This window comes from Chlorocebus sabaeus, chromosome 1 (assembly GCF_047675955.1).
Source record: "Chlorocebus sabaeus isolate Y175 chromosome 1, mChlSab1.0.hap1, whole genome shotgun sequence".
In the NCBI taxonomy this organism is placed as follows: Eukaryota; Metazoa; Chordata; class Mammalia; order Primates; family Cercopithecidae; genus Chlorocebus; species Chlorocebus sabaeus.
The window spans coordinates 90,308,040-90,324,069 of NC_132904.1; the positions used below are offsets into that span (position 1 = coordinate 90,308,040).

The following is a 16,030-nucleotide window of genomic DNA, read 5'->3' on the forward strand; positions in this document are numbered from 1 at the left end:
AATGGTAATTAAGGAAGAGTAATACCAAAGGAACACAGTGATTATTGATTCAATTGGTAATACCTAATCAGTATTTCAGCCTTTCTCTTTTGTTTCCTGCCAGAGATCAGATTCTTCATCTGAAAGCCACTGTGCTACTGGATCATCCAAAAGTACAGTTTATTTCACAGCGCTGAGGAGGACCAGCATGCATTCTTCTCTCAACACAAGCCCGAATCAGCAACCTGACACTAACTTGGCTCATGTTGGAGCACACAGTTTTGCTACAGAAAATACTGGGGGTATGTACGACTAAGTCAGAAAAAGTTAATTTTTTCATGATTTTTTACATCCATTTCCTTAGAAATTAAGCCTAGCACCTCTTGGTTTGTCTTCACCCCTGTTCTCACCCCTATCCTGGGTGTTAAAAAAATATTTAAATTACAGAGGTAATACATGCATTTTTTTTAAACAATACTGAACATTATCAAATAAAAGGAAAAGTGTTGCCTCTTGTTCCTCAATTTCCTTACCTCAATCATTATATGATAGTTAACAGTTTACTTTTTTTTTTTTTTTTTTTGGTTTTTTGTTTTGTTTTGTTTTGTTTTTGAGACTGAGTTTCACTCTTGTTACCCAGACTGGAGTGCAATGGCACGATCTCGGCTTACCGCAACCTCTGCCTCCGGGGTTCAAGCGATTCTCCTGCCTCAGCCTCCTAAGTAGCTGGGATTACAGGCATGTGCCACCACACTCAGCTAATTTTCTGTTTTTAGTAGAGACAGGGTTTCACTATGTTGGTCAGGCTGGTCTTGAACTCCTGACCTCAGATGATCCACCATCTTGGCCTCCCAAAGTGCTGGGATTACAGGCGTGAGCCACCACACCCAGCCAGTTTAAGTATTCTTAGGCCAAGTATAGTGGCTCACGACTGTAATCCTAGCACTTTAGGAGGCTGAGGCAGGAGGATCCCTGGAGCCCAGGAGGTCAAGACCAGCTTGACAACATAGAAAACAAGTATTCTTCTTGAGCTTTTTGTACAATTATATATACATACATACATAATTAAGATACACAAGGATGTACAAATTATATATACACATAAAGACACATGGATGCTTTATTCTCTTTTCTATTATTAAAATCATATTCACTTCTTACAAAGGAAAAACATCTTCAGTTTATAGCCATATTGCCCTTATTAAATATTAATAGAAAAAAAAACTTGGTGTGAGCTGTAGTTTGAGAAATCACTGTGACCATCCTTATCTTTGTATTTATGTTTATACAGATCAACTTGTATGCCTAAAACTGCAATTGGATGACAAACTATTAGACTGTCAGTATCCAAGTTTTACAACATGTAACAATGATTAACTGGTTTTTAAATTTCTTAATGCAGGATCTGAACAATGTTTTGAACAGCTTCTGCCAGAATATTCTTCACAGGAGGAGAGCCAGCATGCTGATCTACCAAGTATTTTTAGCATTGAAGCAAGGGATTCTTCCCAAGGCATGAAAAATCAGAACTATTCCTCTGAAGAACATACTGAAATACTACAAACCAAGAAAAAAAGTGTTCATTTCCAGCTTTCTGTAGGAAACTTAAGTTCAGTCTACAGTTCATCTGATGAAGCTAATGTATTTGATCAGTTAAATGTACAGCATAGCACTCCATGTGGTTCTAACTCTAGTGAGTGCTCAATAAAACACCAACTAGAAAGCAGAAAGGAAAGGATGGGCTTTGAAGAACTATCAAAAAGAGGGGTTGTTACAATTTTACAAAGTCAAGGACTCACTGAAGATAATAAAAATGAAACCTGTAGGGTTTTAGACATAAATCCACAGATAGAGGAAATTGACTCTCGATTATGTGTAAGAACAGTGGAGATGGGGACTTCAATTCAGGCACCATATTCCTTAACTACTCAAAATGAAAAATGTTTTGAGAATCTAGCTGAAACAGACATTCCAAAAATCACCAAAAAACTATCTCAACTAGGTCAATCAGAGCTTTTTGCAAGTTCTGGATCATTTTCATTACAGAGCTCTATACCAGTCTGGGTAAGTGAAATCAGTGTTGTATAAATAACATTTAAGTTCCTTTTTGGGAAAAAATATTTTTCTTTTAATATTAGAGATGAAGATCTCACTGTGTTACCCAGGCTGAACTCAAACTCCTAGGATCAAGGGATCCTCCTGCCTCAACTTCCCAAGTAGCTTGGATACACCACAATGCCTGGCAGGAAAAACCTGAAACAAAATACAAGCAAAACTACTTGTTAATATTCCTTGTGATCACTGGAAATATCCAGCATAATGAAGAAACTTAAAAATTTGAAAGCTGTCTTCTGATTGTATTTTACAAAAGATCCTTTTTCTTCCAATTCAGATATCCTTTCTCCAACTTCCCTGAAAAATGGTGGTTCTGCCTGTGCTTCAGCACTTTCAGTGTTGAGCCTCATTGCAATGTAATCCATTATTGGAATAAGTATTGAAACCCTGCTCCTCATACTAAGCAACTTATAATCTGCTTGCTTTCAACACCAGTCAGCTGGTGACTGGTTTTCATCTAGCAGTATGTGCAGTTTATCCTTCCACAAATAAGCACAACAGATTGAAAATAAGAATTACAGCTAAACCATGTTTAGTTTTATTTGGCAGCTTTTGTTCTTGTTCAGTGTTTAGATACTTCCTTTGAAACACTTATAATCTGTTGGCTGTCAGTGGCCCACATTTGGCAGCAGCCCAGTCAACCCCTGCTCCCTTTAGACAGGATACAGTTCTGCACAGCCCCAGCCAACCTGCATTTGTATTTTTTGCCCAACACTACAAGCATTTAGGTTTGTAATCATTGTGGTAGATACTTTCAGTCCACTGTCACACTATTTCATCTCTTCCCCCAAAGTTGACTCCAATATTTCTACAACTGAATGCTGGAGTTACAGAAGCCTAAGGAAATCTGATCTGTTGCTCTTTGCCAATTACTGCTTTTCTTCCATTTTCACATTTATATACACTTGCAAAAAATGCATTATATACAAAATTATTTGTTGTAAGGCTATTTTGACATAGTTTTCCTTTTAATTGTGGTTCACAGGAAACAGAAACTGGCCATGGTATAATGGAAGAACCAGAACTAACTTTAGTAAGCACCAGTGATATCAGTATTGCTGAAACGGATTTTGCAAATTTAACCCTAGAAGAAAAGAGTGAGAATGAAGCAAAAAACAGCTTTCGGGTAAATTTAATAAGCATTCCTTCTATTTTATCCCATTATGAGCAAACCAGTTGATTGTCTCTTACAGCTTATCAGAAGGTACTCATTGGAGTGAATTATGCTATGGATTTAACTAACCTGACACCCCCACCAACTTTTCTCTTAAACTTTTTCACTATTCTGTCAACCACTGCATTTTCTTTTAATCCCCACTCCAATTTATGGCTGTCTCCGAGACTCTGGCAGAACTACAGAGCCAAGTTGGAAGTTTTACATAAACTTATTCCAAGATATTGAAAAATGACTTCAGAACAACTGGTAATTTTACTACAGTAGTAGGGAGGCAGTAAGAATAAAGCTATCTAAACAGAGGCCTAGAGGTGTGAGGGCAGTAGAGCCTGAGCCCAGAAGTTCAAAACCAGCCTGAGCAACAAGGCAAAACCCAATCCCTTAAAAAATGAGGCATGGTGGCGGGTCTCTGTAGACCCAGCTAAGATTGAGGGTTCAGTGAGCTGTGATCATACCGCTGCATTCTAATCTGACAACAGAGCAAGACCCCTTCTTAAAAAAAAAAAAGGCGGGGGGGGCGCATTTAAAAAGTTGAATAAAACGTGCAACTTTCTTGCCATTAGGTGAGTGAGTTTCTGCCTCTTGTATCAGAAACAGAAGCCTCAGATTATCCAGCTGTATCAGAACTTTCCATAGAAAAACCAAGGACAGCATCTACTGGTAAGCCTCGAATGGTCTCCACACTTCTAATGGAAAGTAGATACTTTGCCTATTTCTGTCATAAATTTCTTTTCCCCCCAACAGACACCCCTCAAAGGTATACACCCATACCAGGGAGCTTACAAGAAGCATTTATAAAGAGAAAAAAATCATTTATGGAGAGATCCCACCAGAGGGAGAAAGAAATAAGGAATAAAATTCGTCTCTCTGAAAATTCTCAAATCAAAACAGTTAAAGAGAAACCATCTATAAGTATGTTGAATTTTTAAAATCTTCAACAACTCCCTGAAATGTTTAAAGCCTTCTGATTACAACTTGATTTCATTTTTCTTTCCTCAGGTTCATCTGTGAGTCGTCTAAAGGGCGTGAATAAACTCAGAGCATCTTTTCCTGAAGACAGAAAGACTGCACAGGTTCTAAGGCACCAAAGGGGTCTAAGGTAAGGTTGATTTTATTTTTATTTTATTTCTTTTTAGTGATTCACTTTTTGCAATGTTTGTCTCTAATTCTATGTAAGTTCTTTACAGGTTATACAATCAACTAGCTGAAGTGAAACAACAAAAGGAAGAAAAAGCAAAACAAGAGGCCTATGCCCAAAACAGAGCAAGGGCAAAAGAATTCCATAAGGTGAGTGTAACTGAGGGGGAAGGACTTAATTTTTCAAGCCTGAAGTACACAACTGAAACTACTAAATTTTTATTCCTTCCACAGAAAACACTAGAGAAACTTCGAGCCAGAAATACATGCTGACTTTCTAGAAACAGTGTAAAGAGGTTTTTTTTTTTTTTAAATTGTGTATATGTAGCATTAGACAAAATTATTTAAAGTCAATAAATTTTTATTCAAGGAATTCCATGTTGTGATTTCTTCCACTGCCCATCAAGGTCACTTTAGATCCCCTAAAAAGCTGGAGTCAAAAGATCTTCAAGTTTGCCCTGAAGAAGAGAAATTCTGATTAACCTTTAAAACTCTCACATGGCAACAATTGTGGATTATTAAGTTTTATATCTCCTCAGGAAAACATAGCACCAAACATAGGAGTGCTATGGCATCCTATAGAGAACTTCCATCTTTGGTCACAGCGTTAAGAGCTCTGGGTTTCACAGCCTCATGAGCCCTCTTTGAAATGACCTATACAAATGTCTTTTCTAATGCATACATACCTTTTTAATGAAACTGATCCAGCTGTCCTGTCAGCCCTACATAACAATATAAAAGTAAATTTTACATTTCCAGAGATGATTGTACAGTGAGTGAACATGAATGAGTCCTAGAACCAGCCTGAGTTCACTCTACTACAAACTCCTTGGTTATTAGCATCCCACAAGGGTTACAATACAAAGGCAAAGCACATTTGCATGATTCAAGAGATCTAGCAGAATTTTAAAATCTCATTGATTACGGATGAAAGTTATTAGAAAAAAAAGAAAAATCACATGTGGTTCACATTGTATTTGTATTGCATTTCTATTACAGTTAATCAACTGTTCCCAATAAGCTGATTGCTAGCAAAGTAGCAGACAGAAAACCTACTGGGAAATTTTTTTATGGTCATGTCCACAGCAAATGAGAAACTGCATTCTAAAAGCCTTGGTAATGACCATTATACCCTCGAGCAAATAACTTATGGTTAAGATAAAAACCATTACTTGCCATCATTACTTTGGCTTCTGTCATCTCCTTTTAATATGGGTATACGGATGAAGACTTCAAAATTCACCTATGGAAAAATGTGAATTTCAAATTTATATTTAGTAAGTACAGAAATCTATCTATCAGAATGAGGTTGCTTAGGTTCCAAATTATCCTAAAACCTGGCACCCCAACTAAGGTATTGAAAATTCCATGCTTAAAATAGCTATTTAAACCAAGAGGTATTTTTTAAAAACAATGATCCCATGCCCATTCACATCCGAATTTGCTCTATGATCATGTTTCTGGTTAACTTTTACCTTCAAGCTTTTATAATCTTCTGAAATGCAATGGAATATTTAATGTAAATGGATGTTCAGAAAGGCCATTTTCATTCAGCCCATTCAGAGCAGTTGAACATTTCGCCCATCATCATAACATCGTTAATAATCAAGTTTAAACACGTAATAATGTAAGTCTAGTCTTTTTTTACTCCTAAGTGGTGACAAGTGTTGCAATAGCATTACTAGATAAATAAACATAACCTAAAATAACACTTTGAGAAAAGCTAGTATTCAACAAAATAACCTGCATGGCCTTTTAAGTAATGAATTAACTTACCAAGAATCTTTGGGATCTAATTTCTTCAACCAATTTACTTTAGGGTCCTAGAAGTTGAATTGTACAAAGTACAAATATTTTGACACCTGATCCAAGACACAGTCATGTACATTACAATGTTTCAGTCAATAGATAGCATACAAAATAAAGTGGTCCTATTAAGAGCTGAAAATTCCTTATTACCTAAATAACAACATAGAAACTTAGAAATAACATATAGAATAACACAGAAACATACCGAAATAATATCGAAATAATAACAGAAACAATAGAAACTTATTGTTTCTAATATTGAAAAGTCAACATTTTTCTCCCACATATTTTACTCATAAGCATGGCAAAATGTTACAGGTCTCATTGTCACCACTGCAATATGCATACTGTGATGGAAGCATAACCTGTCTCAATTTAGCCACATTAACTATTTTTGGACACCATGATGATCAACAGTGCCCATTCTCATCTAGAATGAGGCATTGTAGAAGTTTCTTTAAAGCTTAGTAGTGTATTTGTACGAAGTCCTTGTTATGCTGGCAGTGCTACCAATAGAGGGAAACAAGCAGAATCAATATTAACAGAGAATCTTACCTTTTGATTGTAGGTGGTGGGGATCTGCCTGGTTCTCAATTTGACACCCTGGAAAAAGAAAAGCATTGCTTACTATTTTAGAGTATATCAAACTGAACACTGAGAAACCTATACAAATACTGTATCAATAGAAATACCAGGTTTAACAAGCACAAAGCCAAGAAAACCAACGATGCCAGATACTGAATTTCTATAGCACTGACCTTTGAACACCCTAGCAGGAGTAAACTGCTGAGTGCAGATACCATGCAGTGCAATTATGACTGAACTGTTACATTCATATTCATATTCATACTCGTATTCCCAAATGTGCAATGTTTCTACTGAGAAATGCTTTCACAAACCTCTCAAATTCAAGTTCCTTTAACAAGTACAATAATTTGACCTTTTTTCCTAATTGTCACTGTAATAAGCTACATTAACTGTATTTTAAGCTACAACTCTAGTCTTTTCCTAACCTTTGCCCAATCTCTATATAACTTACAGATGGAATGTATACATGTAACTTAACAGATCAAGCAGACTACAAATGTCAAGCTCATGGTTGCTCAAACTGCCAGTTACACAAACCTCTTTTAATGTAATTCATATCCCTATTGATTCAACATATCCATACAGGTTTACGTGACTTTAGGATGAAGTATGTGTAACTGCCAGTTCAATAACGATGCAAAAAACACAGGTAATTGCATTTGGTAGGTCTAGACATGCAGTCTTCATTTTCCTTCTCTATACAAATATATAGTAACATTTTTGCCAGTATCTTACTAATTCTGTGTTATACCTGAAATACTGGGATGGTGTACTTAATTTCTATTTTTCATCTTTTGAGTCCTTGATTATTAAAAGTTAAATATTTTACTTACCTCTCAACATGAATGAGTTCAAATCACATTCATTCCTATAGAAAGTACCAATTAAAGATTTAGAAAGGATATATTTCCAGTTATTAAAACTAATACCCAAGTATAAATTTAAGATCCAGTTTTATATAGCCACATCCAGCTCTGTCAGAATTAAGTTTTAGTTCATGCCCTTATCATTCAGCAGTTGAACAGTTAAATTCATCATCTGAACTGTAATCATATTTCCCAAAAGATTATACTGTCACCAATTAAAACTTACCTAAGCAATCACTCAAGAATGGTACAGATGTGTGGTATATGCCAATACCTAAGGTAAAAAAGTAGATTATCTGGTTTTTCATAACGTTTAGTAACTGTCTTTTTCAAACTTTTAGCAACTGTCTTGTAGTTCCTTCCCACAGATCTAACAATAGTCCTGTGAGTAAAGTAAAACCACAGAGTTACTCTATGAGGCGTTTCCAACGACGTGCAGGCTACAGGAAAAGCCCCATCGGGATAGACCTCAACCACTATTTACAAGGTTTTGATTTTTTTTTTAAAGACACAGGATCTGCCGTGTCTTTTGAAAATCGTGTGATTCTTGCTGAATCGCTTGAGCCCAAGGGTTTGAGGCTACAGTGAGATGTGGCAGGATCACATCTCATTGTAGCCTCGAACCGCTGGGCTCAAGGGATTATCCTGCCTTAGCCTCCAGAGTAGCTGGGGACCACACGCACCACTGTGCCCAGCTAGTATTTATATATATAAATAACAAAGTCTAACACTCCATAGGAAAAAATTATGAGCAGAAACTGCAATATGCTCTTACAATATTGCAAACTGTAAAAACTTCCTACCACCTTAATCACAAAAACAGTAATTTCACAATCACATTGTGCTTAGGAGCCAGAGGAATGAAAAATAAAAATAAATACCATCAAGTGGCTCCTGTAGATGAGCCAAAGGAAAAGGATTTAAACTTAAGATTTAAGTTTAAAGCATAACTGTTGTTATGAACTTCAATACTGCAAATAGAGAATGTTGTTTTCCCAATTCAAAGATTTCAGCAAATTTTAATTATTGGCTCAAAATTAGTTGTCATCCATTATAAAATACAGGAAAATAATGTGCCTGTAAGTTATGACTTTGGCATTATATAACTTTTAATCAAACTCTGCATCATTCAAATTTATGAATTCTTATGACCTATGTAATCTTTTATTATACTATATCTTGCATTAAACCATAAAATCCTCTACCTCACTTTAGATTGTGCATTAATACAAAATAATGTTGTAGGCTTCAAGTAGGAATTCCAAAGTTCTGATTATTGCTACAAACAAATTCAGAACCCTCTAATGCTTGCAACTAAAATGAATCTGACATCACTAAGAAGAATCTAGGATTCTTCTTTTCAGAAATCAATATAATTGGGAATTAAAAGTATGGTAGAAATGTCTCTGAATAAAATGAAACTTGCTTGCTCTGATAACATACTGTTTCCTACACATAAATATGTGACAACTCAAATTGAGACATACCTTTAACTCCAGACATCATGTTCTCAAGATAAAAGCCTTTAAAACAAAAAGCCATCATATATATCGTCAACATGAAATTGGAATGTAAAATACTGCTGAGGATTTCCCTCATATCCCATGCTGTTTATCTATTCTACAGTCCTAGAATCAACCTTTTTTTCTTAAGAGACAGGGTCTGTCTTTGTTACCCAGGCTGGAGTAGTGATGCCATCAAAGTTCAGTGCAGCCTCCAATTCTTGGGCTCAATCCTTTTGCCTCAACCTCCCCTTTCTGAGTAGCTCCAACTACAGGCTCATGCCCCAATACCCAGCTAATTTTTCAATTTTTGTGGAGATGCCCAGGCTGGTCTTGAACTCCTGGTTTCAAGCAATACTCCCACCTCAATTTGGGGACCGCAGACTTGAGCCATTGCACCTGGCCTGGAACCAACCTTTATAACTGTCTCAGGTATCATAATATCCCTTCTTATATGTATCAAAACTCATACTGAACAATGAGTTCTGGGTTGCAAAAGAGGATTTATTTTTTGCACCTATCCATAAGTCTTTGTCCACATTAAACAAAAACATACGTTAAGTGCAGTCCTAAAATGCACTACATAGTCAGCTTTATTGTGGTGATCAAAATAATGAACATTGGGGTAATCACTGTGGTTCTCCCCGTGTGTACATGTTAAATAAATGTGTATGCCTTTTCTTGAACTACTAAAGTGAAAATGGTAGTTCAAAGTAATATTAGGCCAGGTGCCGTGGCTCACGTCTGTAATCCCAGCACTTTGGGAGGCCAAGGCAGGCAGATCGCCTGAAGTCGGGAGTTCAAGACCATGGTGAAACCCTGTCTCTACTAAAAATACAAACATTAGCTGGGTGTGGTGGCTAACGCCTATAATCCCAGCTACTCGGGAGGCTGTGGCAGAATTGCTTGAACCTGGGAGATGGAGGCTGCAGTAAGCCAAGACTGCACCACTGCACTACAGCCTGGGTGACAGATCAAGAACTGTCTTTAAAAAAAAAGAAAAAAAGTATTAAAGATACTCTAAATTTGGGAAGGGAAATGAGGTTATTACAATACTAAACATCTGACAGGTCACTTTTGTCATGTCTGAACAAAGCTGGAATAAGAGCATTTCAAATACCCTCTTCAAGATGGTTGGGTGTCAAGTTATTTTGTCTAAGATTTTCTTTTCAAAATTAAAATCACTACACTTCACTGTTTTAATACTCACAGGACACCTGTAAGCTCTTATTCAGAAGTCAACTGACAATTTTTCAAATTTTTCTATGTATTTTCTCTGGTGTTTTAATGGGTTTTTTTCTAATTATTACTACTACACAAGTTTCTTTCACAAACTTCTTCACAGGGTTGAAATTTTTTTTGTTATAAAGTTCTGGGTTTCAGCATTTCTTCACCACCAGACTGGTATATATATATCCACATTTATTATCTTTATTCATTTCTATGAAGTTGTTTTTTCTATATGCTTCACCTTTGACATTCATGATCCTGTCACATTTTCAGGGCTCTCTGTCCAGTATTTTTGGCTTTTGTAGCTCTCTTTTTAGACAAAGCAGCTTCTTCAGTACTATCCTCTTCTTCTAAGTATACACTCAGTCTTACAGGGAATTCAGAACTTACTATGAAACTATCCCCCTGCATAAAACAAACAAACAAAAAAATCATGGATTAAGCAATAACTCAAATGGCTTAGTAATTACATATAGCTGAGTGCCCTGGATTACTTCAGATAACCTAGAGACTACATGTAGATGTTAAAAATCCAAATTAACATCTGCTTATTTTTTCATTTGATATCCTAACTAGCAATATTATGTATCAGAATGCTATTTGTTAAAAATAGTACTGGAAACCCCATGTTCTTTATCAAGTCTCTAAAAAATCAGTATTTTCCTTCTTGCATTTCCTGCAGTAAACTTACTGAGCTTTTCAAAAGTTAAATGAAGTGTAAGAGAAAAACTAAATACAATTCCTTCTGTACCAACCAACTCCTGCCTTCCCAAAATGGAACAGAAAAAAAACAAGTCACTTACTGCCAATTTGATATCACATTCATTATCTTCAAGATGTTTTGCATCCTCATCCTCTGCTCTGTAACATTAAAATTTATCATCATTGAGATGACAGAATCTTCTATGACCTCATTAGCTGTATATTCCCCTCTGAAAACTGAAACTGCAATACTAGTCAAGCAAACAAAATTTGAGAATGCTGTGTTCTAGAGAATTCTAGATGTATTGTGTGCTAAGCTCGGCTCAACTGTAATAATCCCAAGTGTCATACTCTTTGTTCATTATTTAAGTATAACTATATTAAAGGCAAAATATGAAGCAATTAACATAAAATTTAATTTATAACCTATTTCATATGATTCCACTTACGCTGACTCCTCAATAGGAGAAATGGATCCATCATCATCCAAAAATTTGTATCTACGACTATCAAAATCTTCATTTTCTAAATCTTCACCAACATCCATTTGTTTCAATGATTCTTTCAGGTGGTGTTCATACTTCAGTTTTTCAATGTAGTTAAAAAATCCTCTTGCAACAGCTTGCTATATATTAAAAACACCGTACGTATGTCAAGATTTTTCTTTCACAACCCAGCAAGTGCCAATGTTCAACACCCCCCTTACCAAAGACTCTGAATTTGCTATCTTAACTACTCCCCACTTGTGGATATATCAAATGCTGTTTATTAAAATTCACATTACAATTATAAACTTACCTAAGCTGGTACCAAGGAAAAGTGAAGTACTACATATCTTGTCATGCCTGGGACTTACTAAAGGCATTTTAAAATGTAAAAACAGGAATAAGATTTCTAATGTTTACTATAATCACCTTAAGAGATTAACTGAAGAGATTAACATGTATTAATCCTCCCAGATAAAATTTCAGGTTCTGGCAAGAACCTGAAACTGCATTCATTCAACATACAACTCTCAAATATTTAAAAAGGTCTACTCCTAAGTATTAGGGTATTTTTCAGATGATTGGCTTAGAAACACCTAGGCCTTAAGAATGTATCCACTGAACATAAGGCATGTGTGGTTTTGGTTTAGGTTACTGCAAAAATAATTTCATGTGAGCTTTTATTATCCCTACTGAGTTTTAGGGTTGTGTTTAAGACCTGAGATGGGATGAGATCAAAGCATTTTATACAAAGAGCCTTGGAGCACTATCTTTTAAATCTGGCCAAAGTGTAGTAATTGAAGAGATACAAGTCAAGTTTCAGTTAAAGGATGGGGTGGACTTTAGGGGGAAGTCAGTATAGAAGAGTATCGAAATTGCGGACAGTGTGTTCCCAGCATATCTGAGACAATTCTAAACTGGCCAACAAATCATTTTGGGCATCTGAGTTATGTGTAGCCATATATATAAAATGCTGACTCACCTCAAACGTTAAAATTTTTCTCCAAGGTGGGTTTTTTTCATTCTCTGATTCTAAAAATGGGAAGCCAGATCCTTTGCTTCTAAATTGTTTCTTCTTATCTATTAGTGAGGATATAGGATTTCTCCTTCCTTCTGGTCTTCCCCTTGGTCTTCCTGTCGGCTGGTACCTCTTCTTTTTCTTTTTTTTGTACTTCTTTTTCCTGTTCTTGAATCTTTCAAAAATAGCTTTTATAGTCAATGGTATTGGTTCAAAAGATGAGTCACTTGATGAATCACTTGCGTGAACACTTTCAGGTGTACGAACAAATTTTCCAATGGGGTTTCTTTTCCCCCGTTTAGGTGAGTAAGGGATACACTGAGTTTTAAATAAGCTGCTATCAGAAGAGTTATCACTAGAAAAATGAGAAAAAAATTAATTTCCTCTTCCTTTCTTACTGAATGCTTATTACCAGTAATACCCAGTCCCAAATGTACATTTCTTCCAAGACCAACTCAGGAAAACATATGCAGAATTAAAAATTTTTTAAAGGATGGGCTCAGAACCAGCTGCCTTTCTGCTGACCATCCTACTTAAATAGCTCATAAAGCTACAGCTCTTATTAAAAAGAGTTTTGTAGACATCGTCTTGCTGTTACCCAGACTGGAGTACAGTGGTGCAATCACAGCTCACTGCAACCTCAAACTCCTGGAACTCCAGGGATGCTCCTGACTCAGCCTCCCAAGTAGCTAGCTAGGACTAATGGCATGCACCACTGTGCTCAGCTTAGAAAAAACTATGTATCTTTCAAGATAACGTATGAGCTCCACAAAGGCTGTATGGTTCGGTTCACTGCTAAGAGTGAGTAGAACAAACACAGCCTACCAGACAGAAACAGGAAGAGGTAGTCTGGAAGAGATGCTAATATGACCCAAAGAATACATTTTTTTCTTGAAGTATGTGTCCCATTATAATATATTCACATTTTGAATTTAAAGTATTTGCAATGCTATTATCAATCTACATTAACTAGATAAACTTGGAAGGTCAGTGAAATCTGGTTTTCCTTCTTTCCCAATTCCTGAAAATCATCTTTACTGTCACTCATTATATACAATAATTTCTCATAATTCAGATACAATAAATATGATTGAATCCACTCAGTTCTCCAGTAAAAACCCACTTACCTTTGATTTGCAAGTTCCATAGCATCAGATGTCACATGGTCAGGAGAATCTATTCCTGATTTATCCATCAGTTGCTTTGTTTTATAACAGTTTTCTGAAATTATGAAATTTAGTAAATGTGACAAAGCTTCCCTAAATATTGACACAGTATCTACTATAGTATTCAACATGGTCAGACTATGCCACTGATTTTAGGCAAAATCATTTGCCGGGGTTAAGCTTCTTATCCATTTCAGATCAATTTCTTTAAAAAGAAATCCAGAAATTCTATTCACAGGTTCTTTCAGTTTTTACCCTCTAAATGTATTCAATGGAACAAGATTCCAAAAAAGTACTGTCACTTCCAAAAAAAGCATCTTTCAATATAAGTAGAAAATACAGTTTTATCATTAGCCACTTACTAACGTGCAATTACCAATACAGTATTAATGTAAAATTAAAAACCATTTTCCAAGATCAAAGAGGGAATTCCTAAGGCAAAATGTGCCCTATATAAACCAGGAAAAGGATCTTCAATCAACAGACCATTTTAGACTCCTGATCACCTCTCCATTATAATTCCTAGATTCTTCATTCCTAGATTCATTTAAGTAACTGAACTTTGTCATACTGTATCTTTGCCATTATTGGTGGAAACTGACAAGTTCTGAATTCTCAACCTTTTTCAATAAACTATCATAATTCTTTGTGTTTTCATCCCCATGGTAGAGAGTATACAACATGCCAAAAAAAGAAGAAAAAGATTCCTTCTTGTGAGCTAAAAGAAAAAACAAAAACAGGTTGATCTGGGTGGCTCAGACCTGTGTAACACAGCACTTTGGGAGGTCGAGGCGGGCGGATCGCTTGAGCCGAAGAGCTCAAGACCAACCTGGGCAACGTGGTGAAACTCCGTCTCTACAAAAAATACAAAAATTAGCCGGGCTAATGGCGCGCGCCTGTGGTCAGGAGGCTGAGGTAGGTGGAATACCTGAGCCTGGGAGGTGGAAGTTGTATGTAGTGAGCCTCAGCACACAAGGAGACCCTTGTCTCTACAAAAAAATTCTTAAGATACTGGCTAGGTGTGGTGACCCGTGCCTGTGCTCCCAGCCACTCGGGAGGATCGCTTGAGCAGAGATTGCACCACTGCACCCCAGCCTGGAAGACAGAACAAGACCCTGTCTAAGGAAAAAAAAAAATAGGCATGGCAACAAAAATTAAAGATAACTACTTATTTCACTATTGTACTTGCCTTAGTCAATCTCTTGTCTCATTCTGTAGCTTCTTGGGACCTAACATGAGTCATTGCATATACATCCTAGGATGAACTAGCAAAATATGTAAAATATAAAACGATAAGGTTACCAAAAGCTCAGATTTGTTAAATGCCCAATGGACCCCTGTGGTAATTTTCTGGTAGTACGTCTTATTAGCTTTCTTAAGTACAAGATTCTACGAAGTCATTATATATCGAATGCTCAAAAACGGAATTCAACAAAAATTTGGCCCCATGCATTAATGGTATACCTGTGGTTAATTTTTTTTAAAGTAGGGATTATCAAAATAAAGCTAGCTCAAGAATCACTTTTTTCTTAGTGTTTAGAAGACACTCCTACTTGGGTGTCGATGCCTCCGCTGGAATTCTGCAATTCTTAGAGGCCACGTGGGCAGAAAGCGGCGCTTTACCCGGAGCTAATTCTGTGACCGCCAGCGCGTCTCTCCGGGCAGCGCCTAACCTCCAGGAAACCGGCGCTATCAATGGGTACCTCACATATGAAGGTTAAATCATTTAAATTACGTAAAAAGGTTAAACTTGTCTGCAACACGTTTTAACACCTCCATCTCAAAATATAATGAAGCCCGCCCACACTACAACCACGTTTGTGGGCCTCATACCAGCCGCGTGGCGCGGAGTGGCCTGCAACCGTGATCCCTTCACTCTCTCGGCCCGACTTCCGAGGCTCGATCCTCCGGAACAACGCAGGGGCCGAAACCCCAGATATGCAATGCCTCCCCTGCCCAACAAGCCCAGACGGCCTTGCCCTCTTGGCAACCTACCTAAAACCGCCTCACACCGGCCCCAACCACGCACTTGCTGCCCGTAACCCAGGCCTCGGGCCAAACCCTGCGACTGGCCTGGTGCGTGAGTCCTGGAGATTTGCACACACCACCCTCCCGATTTCAGTTCTCCAACTCCAGAAAACTAGCCGATGTCCTCCAACCGCGCGGAAGAAAAGGGTGGGATATCCCCGCGGCCCAAGTAATAGTCAGGTAGAAATCTCGCGATACAATTTAGCTCCCGGGAAGAAGGCGAGCGGTGGG

The 16,030-nt window shown here is 37.1% G+C and overlaps 2 protein-coding genes and 8 non-coding genes across 25 annotated transcripts in view; 1 reads left to right on the plus strand and 9 right to left on the minus strand.

Moving 5' to 3' along the window:
• Positions 1 to 4,778, plus strand: part of CEP295 (centrosomal protein 295) — a 70,864-nt gene extending 66,086 nt beyond the window's left edge. For 6 of the 10 annotated variants that reach the window (XM_038005326.2, XM_008020534.3, XM_038005332.2 and 3 more), the window contains 6 exons: positions 104 to 281; positions 1,382 to 2,043; positions 3,080 to 3,220; positions 3,832 to 4,180; positions 4,268 to 4,367; positions 4,456 to 4,778. In XM_038005326.2, coding sequence (XP_037861254.2) covers positions 104 to 281; positions 1,382 to 2,043; positions 3,080 to 3,220; positions 3,832 to 4,180; positions 4,268 to 4,367; positions 4,456 to 4,678 — 1,653 coding nt within the window. In that variant the 3' untranslated portion in view covers positions 4,679 to 4,778. The remainder of the gene's footprint in view (positions 1 to 103; positions 282 to 1,381; positions 2,044 to 3,079; positions 3,221 to 3,831; positions 4,181 to 4,267; positions 4,368 to 4,455) is intronic. The other 4 variants (XM_038005333.2, XM_038005336.2, XM_038005331.2 and 1 more) reach the window with 3 other exon arrangements.
• On the minus strand, positions 4,369 to 15,983 carry TAF1D (TATA-box binding protein associated factor, RNA polymerase I subunit D). 7 transcript variants are annotated; one of them, XR_012094411.1, is made up of 14 exons: positions 15,767 to 15,983; positions 13,733 to 13,826; positions 12,570 to 12,960; positions 11,552 to 11,727; positions 11,204 to 11,261; positions 10,642 to 10,805; positions 9,156 to 9,191; positions 7,895 to 7,942; positions 7,636 to 7,670; positions 6,770 to 6,817; positions 6,182 to 6,228; positions 5,582 to 5,648; positions 5,092 to 5,127; positions 4,369 to 4,863 (listed from the first exon to the last, which is right to left on the minus strand). XR_012094411.1 is itself a non-coding variant. In XM_073020296.1 (7 exons), exons 3-7 carry the CDS (start codon positions 13,798 to 13,800, stop codon positions 10,662 to 10,664), a joined length of 837 nt encoding a protein of 278 aa, XP_072876397.1. In that variant the 5' UTR covers positions 13,801 to 13,826; positions 14,961 to 15,036; positions 15,767 to 15,983; the 3' UTR covers positions 10,573 to 10,661. The 7 variants fall into 7 exon arrangements, 1 of the variants encoding a protein (XP_072876397.1); XR_012094409.1 differs by having other exon boundaries at positions 7,895 to 7,964; XR_012094408.1 differs by lacking the exon at positions 9,156 to 9,191.
• On the minus strand, positions 4,929 to 5,061 carry LOC119626637 (small nucleolar RNA SNORA25). Its single transcript, XR_005242796.1, has one exon. It is a non-coding gene; the product is annotated as a small nucleolar RNA SNORA25 (small nucleolar RNA).
• On the minus strand, positions 5,411 to 5,531 carry LOC119626640 (small nucleolar RNA SNORA32). The gene has a single exon (XR_005242799.1). It is a non-coding gene; the product is annotated as a small nucleolar RNA SNORA32 (small nucleolar RNA).
• LOC119626635 (small nucleolar RNA Z40) lies at positions 5,931 to 6,003 on the minus strand. The gene has a single exon (XR_005242794.1). It is a non-coding gene; the product is annotated as a small nucleolar RNA Z40 (small nucleolar RNA).
• LOC119626638 (small nucleolar RNA SNORA1) lies at positions 6,522 to 6,657 on the minus strand. The gene has a single exon (XR_005242797.1). It is a non-coding gene; the product is annotated as a small nucleolar RNA SNORA1 (small nucleolar RNA).
• LOC119626636 (small nucleolar RNA SNORA8) lies at positions 6,887 to 7,025 on the minus strand. Its single transcript, XR_005242795.1, has one exon. It is a non-coding gene; the product is annotated as a small nucleolar RNA SNORA8 (small nucleolar RNA).
• LOC119626647 (small nucleolar RNA SNORD5) lies at positions 7,775 to 7,846 on the minus strand. The gene has a single exon (XR_005242805.1). It is a non-coding gene; the product is annotated as a small nucleolar RNA SNORD5 (small nucleolar RNA).
• On the minus strand, positions 8,011 to 8,142 carry LOC119626641 (small nucleolar RNA SNORA18). Its single transcript, XR_005242800.1, has one exon. It is a non-coding gene; the product is annotated as a small nucleolar RNA SNORA18 (small nucleolar RNA).
• On the minus strand, positions 9,610 to 9,736 carry LOC119626644 (small nucleolar RNA SNORA40). Its single transcript, XR_005242803.1, has one exon. It is a non-coding gene; the product is annotated as a small nucleolar RNA SNORA40 (small nucleolar RNA).
• Positions 15,984 to 16,030: the final 47 nt, after the last annotated feature.

Bases quoted from the DNA above. Each gene is read 5' to 3' on its own strand.
- TAF1D (XM_073020296.1), bottom strand. From the start codon at position 13,800: ATGGATAAATCAGGAATAGATTCTCCTGACCATGTGACATCTGATGCT. The intron at 12,961-13,732 runs GTAAGTGGGTTT...TCATTTTTCTAG, and splicing joins ATGGAACTTGCAAATCAAAG to TGATAACTCTTCTGATAGCA. The intron at 11,262-11,551 runs GTAAGTGGAATC...TTAATGTTACAG, and splicing joins TCTCCTATTGAGGAGTCAGC to AGCAGAGGATGAGGATGCAA.